General features: G+C 43.4%; 1 protein-coding gene across 2 annotated transcripts in view; it reads left to right on the top strand.

The window, feature by feature from the left end:
- Positions 1 to 18,958, top strand: part of Arhgap10 (Rho GTPase activating protein 10) — a 290,987-nt gene that overhangs the window by 266,750 nt on the left and 5,279 nt on the right. The window contains exons 21-22 of one of the 2 annotated variants that reach the window (XM_005327533.5): positions 15,093 to 15,245; positions 16,670 to 16,761. In XM_005327533.5, the coding sequence (XP_005327590.2) occupies positions 15,093 to 15,245; positions 16,670 to 16,761 (245 nt within the window). The remainder of the gene's footprint in view (positions 1 to 15,092; positions 15,246 to 16,669; positions 16,762 to 18,958) is intronic. The other variant, XM_040293220.2, reaches the window with a different exon arrangement.

Below are 18,958 nucleotides of genomic sequence, written 5' to 3'. Positions count from 1 at the left end.
CATTACTTGGCTTTTTATAGTTACAGCTGGATTCACATGAAATCATTATGAACTTATTAAGTATTAAGAGAGACCAGGAGAAATCTGGCATATTGAAATTTTGGGGTGACCTGAAGACTCTGAGAAGCTTACCTAAAATCTCAGTGGAACGCTAATTATGGAAACACATTCTCCAGAGGCACCCCGTGTCCCTCCTCACCCCAAGATAGTCATATATGTTTATTTACATGCCAAAAATTGTTTATGGTGGATTTAAATATGTGTTTCTCAAATTTTGCTTGTCACCTTTACTACTCTTTATCCACTATAAAAAGTCTCTTTGGTGGCTCAGTGGTAGAGTGCTTGCCTAGCATGTGTGAGGCACTGGGTTTGATTCTCAACACCACATATAAATAAAGGTCCATTAACAACTAAAAATACATATAAAATAATTTTTTTTTTAAAAAAGTCTCTCACTTTATTACTACTAGTAACCATAACATCAGTTGCACAGGAACTCAGAAACTCTAGCCCTGGCTGAACTGGAGGTGGAATTTAGCCTGTGTGTGTTTTAGTGAGAACCAGATCCCTAATTATTTCTTTCAGTAAGTGTATATCTCAGTCAGAGGAGAACAGTTTAGTCGGTTATTTTTCTTCCATAGTGGCTCTGCAGAAAAGTGACATTATGAGCCATGGGATGGCGTTGAATTCACAACACATCCGGGCCTGAAACAAGAAGAGCCTGATATTTTTGGTCATAAATCAAATGAGGAGTGAAATTCCCCAGCTTCCTATTCATACACATTTGAAAATGTCATGAAAAGCACTCTAGTTTCCAGAGGCCAAAAGGGGTGGGGGCGGGAAGTAGTGGAAGCGGATCCGGGAGGGAGGTTTGTTATAATGTAGAATTGCTCCTATTTCAAGAACTTGACTTTCCTCATGCAGTGGATGAAATGCATTTCTGTTTCTCTTAAGCATTAGATTGCTGCTGGCATGTGTTTTAAAGGATTTACTTGGGAGAGTATCAGCCCAGATTTATCTTTGGTGTGACTATTCCTCAAATTTGAACACATCTCAGAATCACCTGTAGGGCTTATTAAAATCTGTATCCACGAGCTGGTAGAGCACGTGTTTAGTGTGCATGAGGCCCTGGGTCTGCTTTTAAGAACACAAAAAAATAAAAATAACTCTCTGGGCTCTATCCCAGAGCTGATGATTCAGTAGGTCTGAGAATTGGTCTTAAAGCCTGTATTTCTAACAACTTCCCAGGTTAAGGTTATGATGGGTGAGCCCTGGCCTGGAGTCTGTTGTCTCTCCCTCCTTGTGTGGTTCATATATTAATTATGGACATCTTTTCTGATGACTGTAATTAGGATAAGTGATTTCTTTTCCCTGTTTTTTCTCATGTTTTTATTTTTTATTGATACAATTATATATTTGTGGGGTATGGTGTGACATTTCAATACATTTATATAATGTACAACAATCAGGTCAGAGTAGTGAGTACTCTGTTATCTCAAACACTTATCATTTCTTTGTTTTGGGAATATTCTAGATCATCTGTATTAGCTATTTTGAAACATAAAACCAGTTGTTGACTAGTTACCCCCCTGTGCCATAGCGCATTAGAAATTATTATTCTGGCCCACCTGTAACCCAGCACCCATTAAATACCTCCCTCCACCCCTCTCACCTCCCCCCAGTTTTTTTTCTTTTTTTTTGGTACCAGGGATTAAACCCAGGGGTACTTAACCACTGAGCCACATCCCCAGCCTTTTTAATATATAATATATATTTCACTGAGTTGCTTTTTGCCTCACTAACTTGCTGAGGCTGGCTTTGAACTTGGAATTCTCATGCCTTGGCCTCCCAAACCACTGGAATAACAGGCGTGCACCACAATGTCAAATTCATCCAGTCTCTAATCCTCCTTCTCCTCTACTTCTTTGAGATCAGTCGTTTTATCTTCCACATGAGAACATGCATTTTTTAAAACACTTATTATTTGGCATTAAGAAAATACTGCCTTTGAGCATTAGTTAATATTTGCCTTTTAGTAGTATTTGACATTTATGTGGTATGCATGTATGTATCTTTACATTTAATTTTTCCCTTACCCCAAGCTTGGTCATAGAATTCCCAGTGGTATGAATTTGATTTTTGGAACTTATATGCTTTGAACTTTCGTTTGTGATATTGACATAGTTATTGGTAACTAATTTCTTAATTATGTGCTTATAAAAATGCTTCCCTTCTGGAAAGCACGTCTTTCTGAATATCATTGCGTGTCTCTTCGGCCACTATGTTTGGTTTCTAGCTCATCATCTTTCTTCCCTTAGAAAGATTAATTTTTTTTTTCCAGGAATTCTGCAGACTTTGTCTTGCTGTTTTCTCTTTACAGCATTTTTCTTTGTTTCCTTAGCACTTATAAATTTAGTTTTTGTTGTGTGTGGTTCTCTTCTTTTGCTCACTTTTCATCTTGGTGTACCAGATATACAGTTTTGGCTATAACGGGTTCTTAGTAAATGCTGATTGTTCTAAAGTTGCTATGGAGTCATTAAAACTTTGTCCAGGGCTTTGAAAAGGAGACTACCTGTGCCACTTGATTTTCAACTACTGTGGTTGACTGAATGTTCGAAAACCAACACTTTATCTTAGGTCCTAAGGAATGGAGTCCACATACATGTGAATCACAGAGGACCCCTGTCTCCCTGTTATGTAGAAATCCCACAGCCTCTGCCATTGGAAAGCACATTTGCAGAGGAAAACCTACAGTAGCTGTGATCTGATAGAAGTAGTGTGTAAATACAGCTGTGGCCTCTGGCAGGTGGAAAATAGGCAGAATTGGATTTCTTGGGTTTCTGCTGATGTTTATGACTTGTGGGTATTATTCACTGCAGTCAATCAATCTAGAGCTATTACTTACCTGTACACTCAGTAAGGTGATGGGTGACTTCATTGCCAGTGAAGAATTGCTAGCTCAGTTTCCTTGGAGGACATTACATCATAGGTCAAGATATTTCAAATGTTCCAAAGGATCCCCCACCTCCCAATAAAGTAGTTTTCTCTAAACAGGTTTTCCTCAGTTGTAATTGATGGAGCCAGGTCCTTGACAAGTAATCCTTTTAGGTTCCCTGCCACAAAAGAAAATCTCTTTTAAGAAATACGGGGCATTGCTCTCTGCTTCCTCTGCAGATTTCAAATGAAAAGGCATACTTCCCTTTCTGCCATGTTCAAAATGGTAGCATGCTAGAACAGCTCTTTCTAGCTGGGGAGGTGGTACCCTGAAGTGCATCTTACTCTGGGTCTAGCAGGTCAGGAGGGAGTGCTTTTCTTTCTATCCACTGAGAGGCTTGGCTTTGTTTATCCTGAATATTAAGGTATTGAAGAGCATCTATTCTAAGCTATTGCCCCCAGCCAGTGTGTGCTCCAGAGACCATGTCTACCCAGAGTTGAGTTAGGTGGTTATTTATTTGCTGCTGGACCTTATGCATGCTAAGCACATTGTTTACCACTGAGCTGTGCCCCCAACCCTGTGTTATTTGAAAGTGCCCGATAATTTACTCTTCTTCCCATAGAGAGCCTCGTGCATGTTATCTACATACCTTGGGTGCCCTCACTGGTTACCATTTTTACTCTTGTCAATGAAATCACTTGCTTCTTTAAATTGGGCATGTTTAAACAAAGTTTTGAGGTTTCCCAAAGGTACCTGCTTGGCATTTCAAATTACTTGGCTATTGCTCCAAGACTTCTTCTTAGCATGGTGATGAATTTTGCGGTGAGATGCCAAAGTAACCCTTAAATATGATTTGTGGCTCAGAATGTGACAATAAATCATAAATGATGTGTCTGAAATTCAGAAAGGTAATCATTTTAAACAGTTTTTGAACAGATTTCTGAGGATTTTGGCGACGTTTTTAGAAATTATGGGTCAGTGGTCATGTAGTCTTCACTTTCTTCCTTCCTCTTCACCCTTCATTTCTGTCTCCCTTCCCCTTCCAAGAGGCCTTTCCAGCTGCGTGTGCTTTTGTTCCCATGCTCTGCTGTTTGTGTTGGGGGTCCAAAGCAGGGCCCCTCTCTTGGAGGCACTGCACCACTGAGCCGCACTTTCCCAGCCCCATCTATGCATTCTGTGATTTCAGGGCTCCTGGTTTCTGTTGAACCAGGACAATCAGTTCACTCTAGAAATTAGCATCTCAATATTTTGGCCATAATCCCATGATAATTATTTCACAAAGGAAAAAAGGAGGGCTGGGTTGTGGCTCAGTGGTAGATCGCTTGCCTAGCATAAATGAGGCACTGGGTTCAGTCCTGAGGACCACATAAAAATAAATAAATAAAAGTATTGTGTCCACCTACAGCTAAAAATACATATTTAAAGAATAAAAAGGAATTTATTTCTTTGCATCTCTGTTTTCTTGCTCACAACTAAAACACATATTGCTTTTGTAATAGAGGGAAGAAAGTATGTAAATTTAGAAAGAGATCAGGGGAGGGTCACACTTAAACCAAAGGAATGAACAGCCCATCATGGAATTTCCAGCATCTTTACTGGCTCTTGGGGAGATCGTTACCTAATAAGGCTAGCAAATTTTCTCTGTTTACCCCTAAGTTGGCCTTGGTTACAGAATGTGGTATGCCAAAGGCCAATGTCTCGGCTTGGCACCAGAATCACGAGCCACCACACACCTTTGCAGGTTCAAACAGCAATTCTTTATTCCCGCTCTCACACAGCCTCCACACAGGTCCAGGGGCAAACGCGTTCTGCCGTCTGCCCGCACACTTCACCTACTCCACGAGGCTCTCTCCAAATCCCATTTTAATCTCACAAGAACTCAACGGGAACAAGCAGCAGAAACACCCTAATCCCAGCAATAATCTTCAACTTCCAACTTCCCTAAAACCCATTATCTTAAACTGGCAACGCCTTAAACTCAAGGAGCCGGTTACTTCCTCAAACCTGATCAGCTCTAAACCCGGATCTGCCTTGGTCCTTGAGCAAGGTCACTTTATTAAAGCATGCATGCAATGTCCCATCGAATGTCCTCTAAGCAGCATGGGGTACGCTTGGCAAGGAAATTTCGATGCGTCATTCCTACTTGGTAATGGCCCTCAGCAGTGGTAGGTTCCGTAGATTGAGCTCTGTAGCAGGACCGTAGATAAGGATGTGCTTTCTGCTACTCGGTACTGTAAAGAAGGCATTAGGACCAGCACCTGCTTCCATAATGAAGAGAGCAACAGCCTCAGGGTGGACTCAGAGTTCAAAGTGAAGTCTAAGGAGGAACAGGGAACAAGTGGTCAGGGGTTGCATATCACCTTGCTGTGAGCTCATAGCAGCCTTTTAAATTCTTTTCAGACATTAGCTCCTTTCTGTGCCTCTTGTGGGACTGACGATGAGAGAGAGAATCTTTGCATTAGTAGAGGTTGGTGGTTTGAGACTAGAGACAGGTTTGATTAGTTACCCTCTTACATTTCTTAGAATCAAAGACCATGGAGCATTAGGTACTGTGGGCCACTGGACTTTGTGTTAGCTGTGCTCTCATGAACCTGTGGGGTAGAAATGTCTTCATTTTTAAAGATAGGGAAACCAGGGCACAAAGGACACAGGGGGACTGGCCCAGGCTACTCAGGGTATAGGTGGAGTTTGACCCCTGCCCTTTCTGCCCCAGTGACTTATGGTTTTCTTAATTGTTTACCATAGAGTTTGAAATTTTTTTCTTTTTTTTTTATTGGTTGTTCACAACATTACAAAGCTCTTGACATATCATATTTCATACATTAGATTGAAGTGGGTTATGAACTCTAGAGTTTGAAATTGTCTAGATGGATTTGGGTAGTTGTTCATATTGTAGGTGTTCTCCCAACCCTGACCTCTTTGATTCTGAAACCTAGTCTGACTAGCGTGACTTTCAGCTGGTTGCTGCCCTTGTTTTGAAGGGGGACTGACCCTACATTGGCCATGTGTCTGTGGTTGATAATTATCTGTGGGGAGTAAGCACTTGAAGCTGTTTTTTCATCAGCTATGCCTTGACTGGGAATTGGGGAGGAGGGTTATCTTGCCTCTTGGCAGAGCGGAGACACTTGGAAATTTGGTATTTGCAATAGAGCTGTGTCCATGGTCTTTTAATGAGGAATACAATGTTCATTGTCTCCCTTTGGCTTCAGTAAAGTTCTTGATGCTAATCACAGGGGCTTGTCTACTTGGCCATTGACCATAAATGTCTGCTTGAAGCCATTTTGGGAGTACAACTTCTGGTCCTGCACTTTTCTTTGAATTCTTCTGCCGCAGTCTGGCTGCAGCAAAATAATGGGGGGGGGGGATGAGCAACTTGTGTAGATTGATACAGCAGGAGTGGGAGCCGTTTATTGTAGAACAGGAGGGGTATATATACATTCCATACAGCTTATCTTAATTAACATAAACTAGATACAGCAGTCAACCAATAAGGAATCTCCACACTTAATGGCTCCCTGGAGTTCCTTCACAAACCACTCCCTCTGGCAAAATGCCAGGCGCCATCCTGACTTGTTTACAGACCCTAACATTCTTCTCTCCAGCTTTGTGTAGAAACCTCAGCATTCCAACTGCCCAGCCCTTACCTCCTGTAGTACACAAGTGTTGTGGCTGGCTAGGGTGATTTTGGTATTTGTATTGCTTGTTTGGCACTTAAGTATAGCCTAAAACATGTCTTTCTTTGCCAGGTTGTAACTACAGATTCTGGAATTTGGAGGTTTTATTTTTAAGCTAGAATAGTAATTATCTATATAATTTTCTATAATGTTTCATGGTGAAAAATCGACCTTCTACAATAAATGCACAGGTTTGAATTTAATAGTAGCTTACCTATTGTTTAATACTTCAAAAAGAATTAGCTTTGCTTTAGTCTTGTAGTTTTTTTTTTCTTCCAGTAAAGTTTTTATTTTTTTAAACTTGATGCCATTTTTTAATATATTTCCTGTTCAAGAATCATTTGGCTATGTCTCTATATCTAAATAAAGCAGGGGACTCATGAGCTTTCTGTATAAGTTGGGAGGCAATTGAGACAGGTAAAGTGTTGATTTAGAGTCAAACAGGCCAGGCTTTGCATCCTCCTTCGGCTTCTTAAATCCTTGAAGGTCTTATGTAGGTTATTTAAGCAAACCAAGACTTAGCAAGATTATCCGAAAAGGGAATAATATTACCCACCCCCTGATTGTTGTGAGGTTTCAACATATTGCATGTAATAAAACCCAATCCCTGCTCCCCTGCACGCTTACCTGTTGGGATTTTCCTTTCCCTGAGAGCCTCATTTGATCTTCTTAGTTTATCTTGACCTCAACTTCCTCGTTCATCAGCTGCATGAACACAGTAGCTAAGGACATTGCCTTTGAAGTCTGGGAAAAGCCCTACTCGTTGATGTTGTTAGCTGTGATTGGAGAGCTCAGCATGGCCTCCTCTCCTAGCCTCTCTGTGAGTCCCTGAGAAAGGACCCTTGGGTGCCATATGGCCAAGGCACAGGGATCCCCCTGGGATCCAGCCAAGTCTGTAAATCATTTTGAGCAGGATGGGTGACTGCCTTGTCCCAATAGGTAACTCACCCATCTGCTCATTAAGTAACCACAGGAGTCTCTGACCTGAGCAGTTTGGTGCTCCTTCTGTAGCCCCATTTGTATCTTCAGCTCTCACATTAGCTGCTCCTCTTTCCCACATGAGAATCGTGTAGGTAGAAACACTCCAATTAGTGACCCTGCAGGACTGCAGCCCTCAGATCTTTAAAGCCCCATAATTTTTATGAAAGGAAGCTATAGTTCCTTTTCTGTTTAGCTTCAAGTTCAACCCTCTTACCTGATTCCACAACAGTCCACCTGGAAGGAAGGAAAAACGGGATTCAAGGAGTACTAGCTGAGGGGGAGATGGGTCAGAGATACAATTCTAAGACAGTTGTCTTCTGGCAAAACTGGAAACGCTCACCCTGGGAGTGACCTTTGTAAGACGTCAGATAACGAGATGGAGGAAAGCCACCTGGGAGCCTCCGCATGCCACAGGTGGAGGACTCATCTGTAGCCATGCCCTGCACAAGTCACTAGGGATTTCTTCCACACTCCTCCTCCCCTGCCTGACCACCTACCTCCTGTTTTTTGGTTTTGTTTTGTTTGTGTTTGTGGCTTTGGTTTTTCCTCAAGGGTTAACAAATAATTACTTGTATAAGCCGGCTGGCTGGATTGGCCAGCTCCCTCCTGCCTGAGAAGAGCTGGGGAGCAAAGAACGTTTTTGTCCCAGTGAAGCACTGGGTACTTGCAGGTGGGCTGTCAGCACACACCAGGGGGCCCTGCCACTGAGCCCCTGAGGACCCAGGAGGGTTTCGGGGAGTGTTTTCTTCACCTCTTCCACCAGTCCTTTTAATTCATGGGTCAGTGCTGTGGCCCATGACCACCTGTCTTTATAAATAAAGTTTTATTGGAGCACAGCCACACTCAAGACATTTGTGTTTTGTCTGTGGCTGTTGTTGCCGTACCATGATGACAGACTTGGGTAGTTGTGAGAGCGGTCCCACGGCCAGCAAAGGCCCGAAGTGCTTCCTGTACGGCCCTTTATAAAAGACGTCAGCTCACTCTGATCTAAAACCCACAGTCTGTTTGGAAAAGCCCACATAGCTTAAAACCTGGTTTCAAGAGTAGCAGGGAACCACCACCTGTTACTCAACGGATGCTGCAGGTGAATTTTCTTCCCCCTGGTACTGGGGATTGAACTCGGGTGTTCTACCACTGAGCTACAACCCCCTCCCTTTCTATTGTTTTTATTTTAATACAAGGTCTCATGAAGGTGCCAAAGCTGCTCTCAAACTTGCAACCCTCCTGCCTCAGCCTACTGAGTAGCTAGGATTACAGGCAGGTAATTTTTTTTTTTTTAAATGGAACATTCACACATATTTTCTTGGCATCAAACCAACCTTATGGGTTTTGGATGCTTTCAGGTGTGTGATCATAATTTGAAAAGATCTTTAGTTTTTCCGTGATGAAAAAGTCTATTTGGTTTTTTTCTTATCTATTGTTTAAGAAAATTTTTTTGGGGGGGGATAGTTTTAGATTTAAAGTTATGAAGATAGTACACATTCCCATGGACCCTCCATCTATCTTTCCCTCCTGTAAATATCTTAGGATCATTGTACTTTTTATTAAAAAAGTGTTGGTGCAGTTCTGATAGTGACACTACAGATTTCATATAGATTTCACCAGTTTTTCCTCTAATGCTCCTTTTCTGTTCTGGAATTCAAACCAGGGAGCCACATTGAATTTAATAACCTTTTTTTCTTTCCTTTTTAAAAGGGTGAGATCCACTTTGTTTCTTTGTAAATTCTCCTTTTTGACCTAAGTCAATGACTATCTTTGGGTAAGAAAATGGTTCCTTAGTGATGATGTAACGCTAGAACCAGAGGTGGGTCTGACTCAGAAATTCAGCCAGCAATGAGGACTTCATTTATAGGCTGCTTACTGTACTCCTATCACGGTCATGTGCTTTATACCTGGTATCTTACTTAAATCTCACAGTGGCCCAGGTGATGGATAATGACCTTCTCTATTTTACTTGAGGAGAGTTTAAGTTACTTGGCAAAACTTCAGTTTCAGTTGCAGATGACCCCGGCACGGGCTAGTTGCACCCACTGTGTAGCAGCCTCTGGGGGGCGCTCATTCTCTTTCTTTTTAGCACAGCCTCTAGAAAGAAAGTTGCATCCTTTCTTTTATTTAACCCACCCCACCCCCCACCCCCTCCAAAAATGAAAAAGGCTTAGGGAGATGGTGATGATATGCAAATGGGCAGATAGCCAGCAAGTGGCAATACCAGCTTTGAAACCCGAGGCTCTCCATAGAGCGATGAAGTGTCCTGTGCTCGTCATTCATATGGTTACTGTCCCTCTGTAGGCCTCCCTGCCTTTAGCCCTGGCTCTGCCTCCTGAGTGTCTGCACTCATAATCTCTTCCTGTTCTCCTCATGTTCTGTTCCAGCCACTGAGGACTTGAGTGCCGTTTGTCACAACAAGGTTTGCTGTTGATGTGACCTGGATCAGATCACTCCCACGTTTCTTAGATTCATTCATCTCATGTGTCATGATATGATGGAATCCCTGGTGGATCAGTGCACGTGTGTTGTGTCCTGCACAGTGCCGGACAGCGTACAGTGGTGGCCCACACAAACCTGGATGGGGGAGGTGAGGATGATATTGGCAAGGATCACATCAGCCTCTGGCGACTCTGCCACCTCCGGAAAGCCAGGTGATGGGAGGATGCTCCCCCCTCTGGTTCCCTGAGGGCCCCTGTCCAGGTTTCCCTGTGGCATTCATCACACTGTGTTGTGGTCGTTAATTGTTCTTTCCCCACTTACTTGGCTGGGTGTCCTGGAGAGCAGCTACTGTCATAGTCCCTGGGTGTCCCCAGCCGAAACCCTGAGTGATGATGGAATGAGCGCATGTCAGACTCTCCCAGTGGGCAGTGAGGGCCTTCCTGTCTGACCCTGTGGATCATGGTGACTGCCACAGGCATTGGCTTCTCTGCGTCTCTGCCCCCACTCGATGATGTGCTCATTTGGAACCGAACACTGTGCTTGCTGCAGAATCCTCCTTCTCTGGCGCTTAAGGAATAACTATGGCATTTATTTGAACAGAGATTTCTCTATAATATACAGATCTACAATATTTCCTTCTGTCTTTATTAACATTTTCAAACACTTTTGCCCAGGACAGCTGTTCTAGACTTATGCTGTACATTTCCCAGACTGCCATGAAAGATCATTTCACTAATGTGTTCGCTCCTGCTCGGAGACCTTGCAAATGAGGTTTTAAAAATCTTTCATTCCAGTGCGAACTTCTGCTTTGATTCTGATATCATATAGCTCTAGTCTGATATCGTGGTATTTGGAAAATTTAGTCATTTCAGATAAGCAGTCGTTTCTTGATACTGTTTTCTTGGCTCTCCCCCTTGGAATTTTAAATTGTACTCGGTGCTCTGAGATCCTGGGATGAGGATGTGTGTCACCGGCACTGCCCAAGGCCTGACCCATCTTTGCTGTGCAGGACATGTTTGTTAGGCACAGGAGTTCTCTGGGGACTAGTGCAGCTGGTGACTGAGTTGGAACAGTGAAGGTCCTTGCCTCCTCCCGCCTTTCTGAAATGTCTGTGCTTTTCTGAAGCCAGAAAGGTTTTAGTATGCATGGAGCACAGAGTCTGTTATTGGAGGAGCTTGGATCATAGTTTGAATCAGCAGCAGCCTGGACTGCTGATTTGTACATTTTATACAAATAAACTCTGTAAAGTGCACATGTAGACAGCCACTGTCCTAATGCCATGTTTGTTTTTCCTTAGCACCACGAAACCTATAGGGTCTTTCCCTGAAATGTGACCGTGCTTTCCCAAGCTCGAGTATTGCTGCTTTTTCTAGCCAAATTCCCTCTTTACTCAGGCAAATGCATCTTGTGTCCCTGCCTGTCCCTCCCCAAGTCCTCCACTGCCCCAGTCCTCCTGCCTTTGGAAAAGCCATGCGGATTATCACTATGCATGTTTTCAGGAATGTGTTTCTAAGTTAGCAACTTTGAAATCTTTCTATTTTCCTAGCGAAATGCTTCCTTTTCATGTTGAGATGGAAGTGGTCTCCTTAAAGGCAGGTGGCAATATGGGCATTTAAATGGAGTCGTACCACTGCAGGAGATTCTTTCAGTATAAATTGGAAGAATGGCAAGCGGATTTTAGTAGTTCTCTTTAATCCATTTCTGTTTTGGTGACTGTGGTTTCTGAGCTTTTCAGGAAGAGTTGACTTATTTCTCCATCTTTGTAAACCACAACTTGGCTTTGGAGAGACTTGTGGCACTTAGGTACTTTTTGTGATCGGTCAGTAGCTCATCATTAAATAGAACTGGTGGTTTGTGCCCACGCCAGTCTTGCCATTAGATATCCTTAAAGGGGCAGTGGAAAGAAGGAAATACATAGAAGTTTTTAAACATTTATATTTGAAAAGTGGTGGAGAACACTTCAACTATTTTCACCACGTGGAGGACACTCCAACTATTTTCACCGTGTTCTAGTCTATACTAGATTTATAAATTGTTCTCGTTTTTGATTTTTTACACAAAGATTTGGTCAGCCGGGTTCTCCTCTGAATCAGAGAATACTCAAAATGACTCTCTTGATCAGAGATATTAACAGTACTCAAAACACTTCTTTAAGTGCTCTTGTATCCGTTCCCAGTTCCCCTTTCCCACAGGGGGCTGCAGCCTGGGTCCTAACGCATTCCTGTGGAATATTCTAGTCAGGAACCCAGCCCTTGGAAAACCCAAATCTTTTCTGAGAGGTAAAACATTCTTTTTTCACACACACACAATCTCTGTCTTCCAAGGCTGTTTGCCCCACAGATATCCTGAAAAATAGAATCTGGACCCATGGTGGTTGCGCTTCCTGTTCAGTACACATGCAAAAACTAGGAGACCCTGGAGAACTGTCTCCCTCCAGTGTGCGGGTAGAGCCATTGTAACTGGTGGGAGGGTGGCTGAAGCGTTACAGACACGGATGCCTTAGGGCTCTGTTCTTTCCGGGAACCCAGGTTGGAAACAACTGCCTGCTGTCCCCCAGTGCCTGGTGTTCCTTCAGATTGTCATAAATCAAAGAAGGGAAAGATCAGATCAGAAACCTCTTTTAAGACTAATATCATTCTGTACTACTCTTTGAGAAAATAGATATGATGTTTTACAGTATTCACTATGAAAAATGTTTTGATCCCTTATTATAAAAATAGTACCCAGAGGAGGAGGAGATGGCTATATGACAAAGCTCATATCCACACATTTCTGCTTTTGGAAAGTTAGAGTGTGCCTTTGGGGGACACCCCTGGGCCAGGCCGCCCCCGCCCTCTGCTGTGGGAGGCGTGGACTCGTGGTGTATGAGTTGAGTTTTTGTTTTCTCATTTCTCACTCTTCCCCACTCTTTCTGTGGAAGGAGTCTTGTCTGGTCAAGCAGTTTTTGTTTCCGAGCCCTTGGTTGGCTGCGTGGTCTCCTCTTTCACAGGGCTTCCACTTCTCCCTGAGGCTTTGGCCTCATCTCCATAGATCAGCCTTGTGTCCTGCTGCCTCCTATGGATATTACAGCTCCCCAAATTTGTGCCCATGTGGGATTCTGAATTCCAGAGAAGCATCTGGCTGAGGCTTCTGAGATAGTATGGGAAAACTCACAAGGGCAAATTTAGGCCAAAGTGAGAAGTCTGAAAGGTTATCTTGCTGAACTGGTCATTTCTGCATGACACAGCACATGTCACAGAAGGTAAAACAGGTGAATTTTGTTGATTCTGAGTTCCTAATTTGGGACAAAATGGAGAAAACCAAGCTAAGGGACAAGTCTTTTACTTTCTGCAACTGTTCTTTCCACTATTCTTTACAAAGATTAAGGGGAGTGCCCCTCCCCCCCAAAAAAGGGAGAAAAAACATATTTTCTTTATCAAGTAAGATATGAGAATTAAGTAGATGATAGCTATACAATTTATGGTCTTTATTTTGGAAGAGCCTTATAAATATAGGCACATTGTTTATCTCCACCCTTTAGCTGTCCTCCCTCCAAGCAGATGGATGGCGATCCTTTAATCACTTGACTATTTATGACGAGGCAGAGCTGCTGGGGGTGTGGTACAACATCTCATCTTTCACCACCACCACCCTCCAAGCACCTGGAATAATTGCTGGGAAATTAAATGGTGATTGTTTGGCTAACTGTGGCCTTAAATTCCCTGTCAGAGCATCACTCATCCCTCTCTGTTCTTTCCCTTCCTGATTAGTAAGACAACATTAAAGGTTTATTTTCCACCGAAGAATGGAGTGACTTTTGTAGCTGGTGATTCATATCATTTGAAGATTTATAGTTTCTTGGCTTGGGATAAAATGGGTTTTACGACTCCCAAATCAATGACCAGGTAGAGGAATTGTAAATAAGTTCTTCAAAGAATAATGTGTTTTGAATGCCCCCCACTCTGCCCCCTGCCCTGTGTGTTAAATATCCACCAAGTCAGTAGTGCAGTACTTCATGCACCTGATTTGTAAAATCCAGTTTGGGCTTTAGAACTTTTCACTTGGTTGCACAAATGTTGGGTGAAGGCTGCCTGTGCCTGGTGCTCATCCTGGCTCTGTGAGGGATACAAAACGAGTCGTGGACCTGATTTCCACACACAGGCAGAAGAAGCATCTGGGAAGGTTGAGATGGATTGTTCTCTGATGGCATGAAGGCAGTGAGAGGGTCGTTCTCCTGGAGAGGAAGGGGCATCGTGGGACTACGGTGCAGTAAAAATGGATAGAATATGGGATCAGTTCTGTTATAAAATAAGCAGTCAAAACTGTGCCCAGAAATATGGGGAAGGACAAGGAAGCTGCTTCAAGAAATTGCTTTGAGCTGAAGAGGCTATGTTTGTGGTAAAGAGCATCTAGGGTTGGCGAATGGTGAACACCTGTGTGTTGTTGCAAGTGACTGAATGAGGGGCTGAGTGCAGCTTTCCTACCACGTACAAGGTCATGGGTTCAATTCCCAGCACTGCCAAAAAAAAAAAAAGTAATAAATAACAGATGGAAATAGGCAGCTTTTGAAGCTATGTTTTCGAGTCTCTCGGTGTTACCATAGTCCCAAAGCTACAGGTCTAAGATACTTGAGAAATAATTCTGATCAATATGTGTTTGTTGTTTAAACTCTCTCCAGGAGTCTTTAGCTTTTTGAAATTTGGAACTGTTAAGGGGTGTGCAGTTCCAAGTCTTCAAAGATCTACTTTTCACTGGAAGAGAAGGAATATCTGGAACATCTGTGCCTCTAAGTCCAGATCACTGGAGCAATTTGACTTTGGTTTTCTAAGTAGTGAACTGATATGGTGCTGAATTAGACAAGATTGGGTTGACCACAGACCTAGAGAAGCACAATGACCATATCTCTAGTTTGGGGTTGTGGCTCGTTTGGGGGTGGGTTGGTATCATTTGGACTGTAGTCTCAGAAGGGTGCAGAGTGGACTCTGTTCCCCACCAGTCTGGAGCTGGCACCCTGGCCATCCAGGACTGGGCTGTTGTGCATTCGATGTTCCACGTCTTCTGTCCAGTAATCCTCTCCTTCAAACTTCTGTCCTTAGTCCAAGCCAGACCCGGCCATCTATGGTCCAGTGGCTTAACCCACAGTCTCCAACCACACCGAGCTCCAACCCGGCTATCACACCTCCTTCACCCAGAACATCAACCTTCCCCCTCTCTCCTGCTGCTACCATAGTGGACAAGCCGCCGGAAAGGTATGTGGAGTGTGATATAAAATATGATGGTGGCACACAGATGGTGCTTGATGGACTTGTGTGCTCCAATTATAAAGCAGCTTGTCCAGGGCCCCCCGCCCCAGCATCCTGAACTTTAAGGACAGTGCTTATGACTCTGTATCAGGCTGTGCCTCAGTTCAATACCAAGTACAGTCCTCTCAGTATCCTCTGGGGAGTCCTGGTTCCAGGATGCTCTGTACATACCAAACTGAACCAGTGGCTCAAGTTCCTTATATGCAATGATGTAGTCTTGGCATATAAACTACACATGTCCTCCTGTATACTCATGCCATAGCTAATACAGTAAAAATGTTATGTAAATAGTTGTTAACCCATAGTGACAAGAAAATTGTGTGTACGTATTCAGTTCAGATGCAGTTTGTTTAAGTAAGATATTTGATCCATGGTTGGTTGAAAATGCAGTTGGAAACTCTTGGATACACAGGGCCAGAGGTACTTTCTTCAGAGGAATTTGCCTTCTATGCAATCTGCTCGAACCTACTGACTTTTTGGTGCTGGTTGTGCATTTATGAAATCATTTATTTAGGAAGAACTTCTTGTACATGAATATAAAACACATTATTTGTTTTAAAGGAGAGCAAACTGGACTCTAGAAAAATTAACTTACATGCCGTTTAGTAGAGCTGGCCTTCAGCATACCTGCCTGCCTGGGTATCTTGGCATTAGTGGCTTTCCCTGCTCCAGCGAGGTGGGACATTTTCTTCTGCATGAGTTTGGAACTGGCTGTCTGGTGTCCATCCTTTTCCATAAGGGCACAGAGGATGTTCAGATGAGGGGGTGAAAAACTAGCCTGGTGTGCCTTTCTGGAGAAAGGAGTCGAAATAAAGATGACCCAAGTCGGAAGGACAAGCTCCTTCCAGTGTAGTCCACACACACACACACACACACACACACACACACACACACACACACACACGGGGTCAGTGGCTCACTGTGACCCCACTTTGTGTGTAAGTGTGTGTGTGCACACGCACGTGCATTCCATTTCCCTTTGCTGCTGGCCTCTGGCTCCACGTGCTGGTGCATTTCCTAATGCACAGCTGAAGTGCTCAGGAACCACCATGCTGTGTGGTCTCGGCCATGCTCAGCAATAGGAAACGGCATCCCACCAGGCAGGGGGAGAGTTAGGTGAGGTGCTTCAGTGACAGCTTCCCAGAGAGCATCCGCAGGAAAGGTTTGCATTGGAAACCTGTCATTTACTTGAAAATCAAGTATGGTGGCTTGGCCTCATGTTCAGAGCCCTGAACCCTTCTTTTTCAGAAGGAGCTACCCCACTGGTGATGTATAAGTAAGATTTAGGAAATGGGGTCCAGGAACTGGGAGGCCTCACTCCCCACGGGTTTTCCACATTTTCATTGAGTCTTTTTCTGTCCCTCCTGCAGCGTTGTCAGTCGGAAGGCCCGTGCAGTGTACCCATGCGAAGCAGAACACAGCTCGGAACTGTCTTTTGAAATAGGAGCAATTTTTGAGGATGGTAAGTATTAGCAGGATGTTCATGGTGAGATGTGTTCTGTCACCCCAGGATACCTCCACATGGAGTTCACAGTTGTGTACATTCTGTGTATATTGTGGTGATCTTTTGATGATCTGGACAGGAGAGCGCTGACCCCTTTGGCTCCCAGGCCCTGAGCACCCTGTTCCCGGTCTTGGATCCCATTTCTGCTCTCGTCTTGATTATTCCACAGTCCTTTTACCTTGTGGGGATCTTCCTTGAGGTCCTTGGTCCTCATGGAAAGAAGCTAGAGCCACCTGGAGTTAACACTTCTGATTTGCTTCCTTTGTTTTCTGGGTCTCCCTAACCAAGCCTCCCAAATGCTTCAGTTTTACCAAATCTGTGCTCTCAGAAAGGAGTCTCATGTGCAGAGCATTTTGATTTATAATCCCCTCACCATCTCGCGCTTCACGTTTTTGCCAACTTGAACCGTATGTGAATCTCTAGATATGGGTATTGGCTTTGCATGTTGGAACAAGGGTGTAGCTTTTTGAGGATTTAATATTTTTCGCACAAGCATTTTGCAGCTATACTTGGTTTAATATTTTAGAAATTTCTCTTATGGTTCAGTGTATTTTTTTCCCCCTGGCTCCTGATGTCTACCCTCTCTAGTCCCGCTCATTATGAAATTCATTGGTTGCTGTGGAAACAGTGATGTTGTGTGTGGGTGGAGCTCCCCAGAAGAATTCGGGGGAAGCTGGGCGAACCTTGGATGTTTGGAATGGAAGGGCTGATTAGCCAGCATGTTTGGAGTCTCTGCAATATATCCACGCAGTGCCTATGGTGGTGTGTCGTCAGTAATGCAGTATTTGCTGGCAATTATTTTTTTAGAAAGGATGTTGCCTCATTTAGAATAGATTTCTATGTGTGTTTGTACGTGCTCCTGAGAGCCAGAGACTCTGATAGCATCAGAACATCGACACCCCCTGTACAACAGGGTTATACTTTGTGGAAAAATTTTGTTCTTGGGTTAGAAGCAAGATCATTTCTCATCACCCTACCATGCATGCATAAAGTTTTGCCAGGAGAGTGTGGCCACACAGATGCCTTGTTCTAGGCCTGTCACACAGTGGCATAGTAGATGGCAGTTGGGAAAGCTGAGATGATAGTATTGAAATTCACCCATTCAAGAAATGGTGAAGTATTTTTGCTTTACGTGTTTGGATCCAGTTAGGGTTCTCCGAAATCCCTTGTACAGTACTGTTTATGATATAGTTTCCTTGGTTGAAGGTGTGTCTTACAACGATGCCTTAGGCTGCAAGTAAAAATAATCGATGCAACTGACTAATCAGTCATACAAATGGATTAGCTTTTAGGATCATAAGTCAGCATGCAGAGTGTTTCAGGGTTGATTAATTCATATTCTGGAAGAAGTCATCAAAGACCAAAGTATTTCTAACTCTCCATTAAAATGTTGTTAACTTGTGGATGTGGGCCTTGGACTTGTTTTCCTGGTAGAAGCAAGGTGGCTGCCGCTGTTCTAGGCATTGTGGCCCTCTCAATTCTAGCTGACGAGAGTGTTTCATTCTTATGTTCTTTTTTTTTTTTTTTTAAAGAATGAGAAAAAATTTTCCAGAATTTTCTTCCTACTTTACCTTCCTTCACATCTCAGTAGTCAGAACTGTGTCAAATGCTCACTTTAAACCTATCACCAGGAGTGACTTAGACCAGTGAGAATCTCCCTGGGCATAAGACATACCCTCTGGGGCCAAAGCCATGTAAATGAGGGTCTCATGACTAAACCAGATTCAGGTCTGCTAGCACACAGGGAAGTGGAAAGGCTGACCGATTAGGAGATTTGGAATCTCTAGCTCTGAAGGTCCTCAGTGACTTGCAAAACTTCCTAAAAGAAGAGTCTGTGTCTATGCAAACATAAATGCACACATACATACCGGATTCTCAGCATGTCTTTTAAAAATACTTTAATTTTGTTTATTTTTATGTGGTGCTGAGGATCGAACCCAGAGCCTCACACCTGTGAGGCAGGCGCTCTACCACTGAGCCACAATCCCAGGTCCCTCACCATGTTTTTAAAGGAAAAAGTACATTAAATACATGCAGCTGTTTTGTCTAAGATCGGCCCTCAGCTTTTGCTCGTTCTCTGTGACCCTGGACGGTTTCCTTAAGTGTTCTGTGCATCAAATTCTTCATTTGGTCTCCACGGGTGTCTTCCTGATGG

The sequence above is a fragment of the Ictidomys tridecemlineatus genome, chromosome 9, assembly GCF_052094955.1.
Source record: "Ictidomys tridecemlineatus isolate mIctTri1 chromosome 9, mIctTri1.hap1, whole genome shotgun sequence".
In the NCBI taxonomy this organism is placed as follows: domain Eukaryota; kingdom Metazoa; phylum Chordata; class Mammalia; order Rodentia; family Sciuridae; genus Ictidomys; species Ictidomys tridecemlineatus.
Note: the sequence above shows the minus strand (reverse complement) of the source record. Positions and strands in the feature narration are given on the sequence as shown.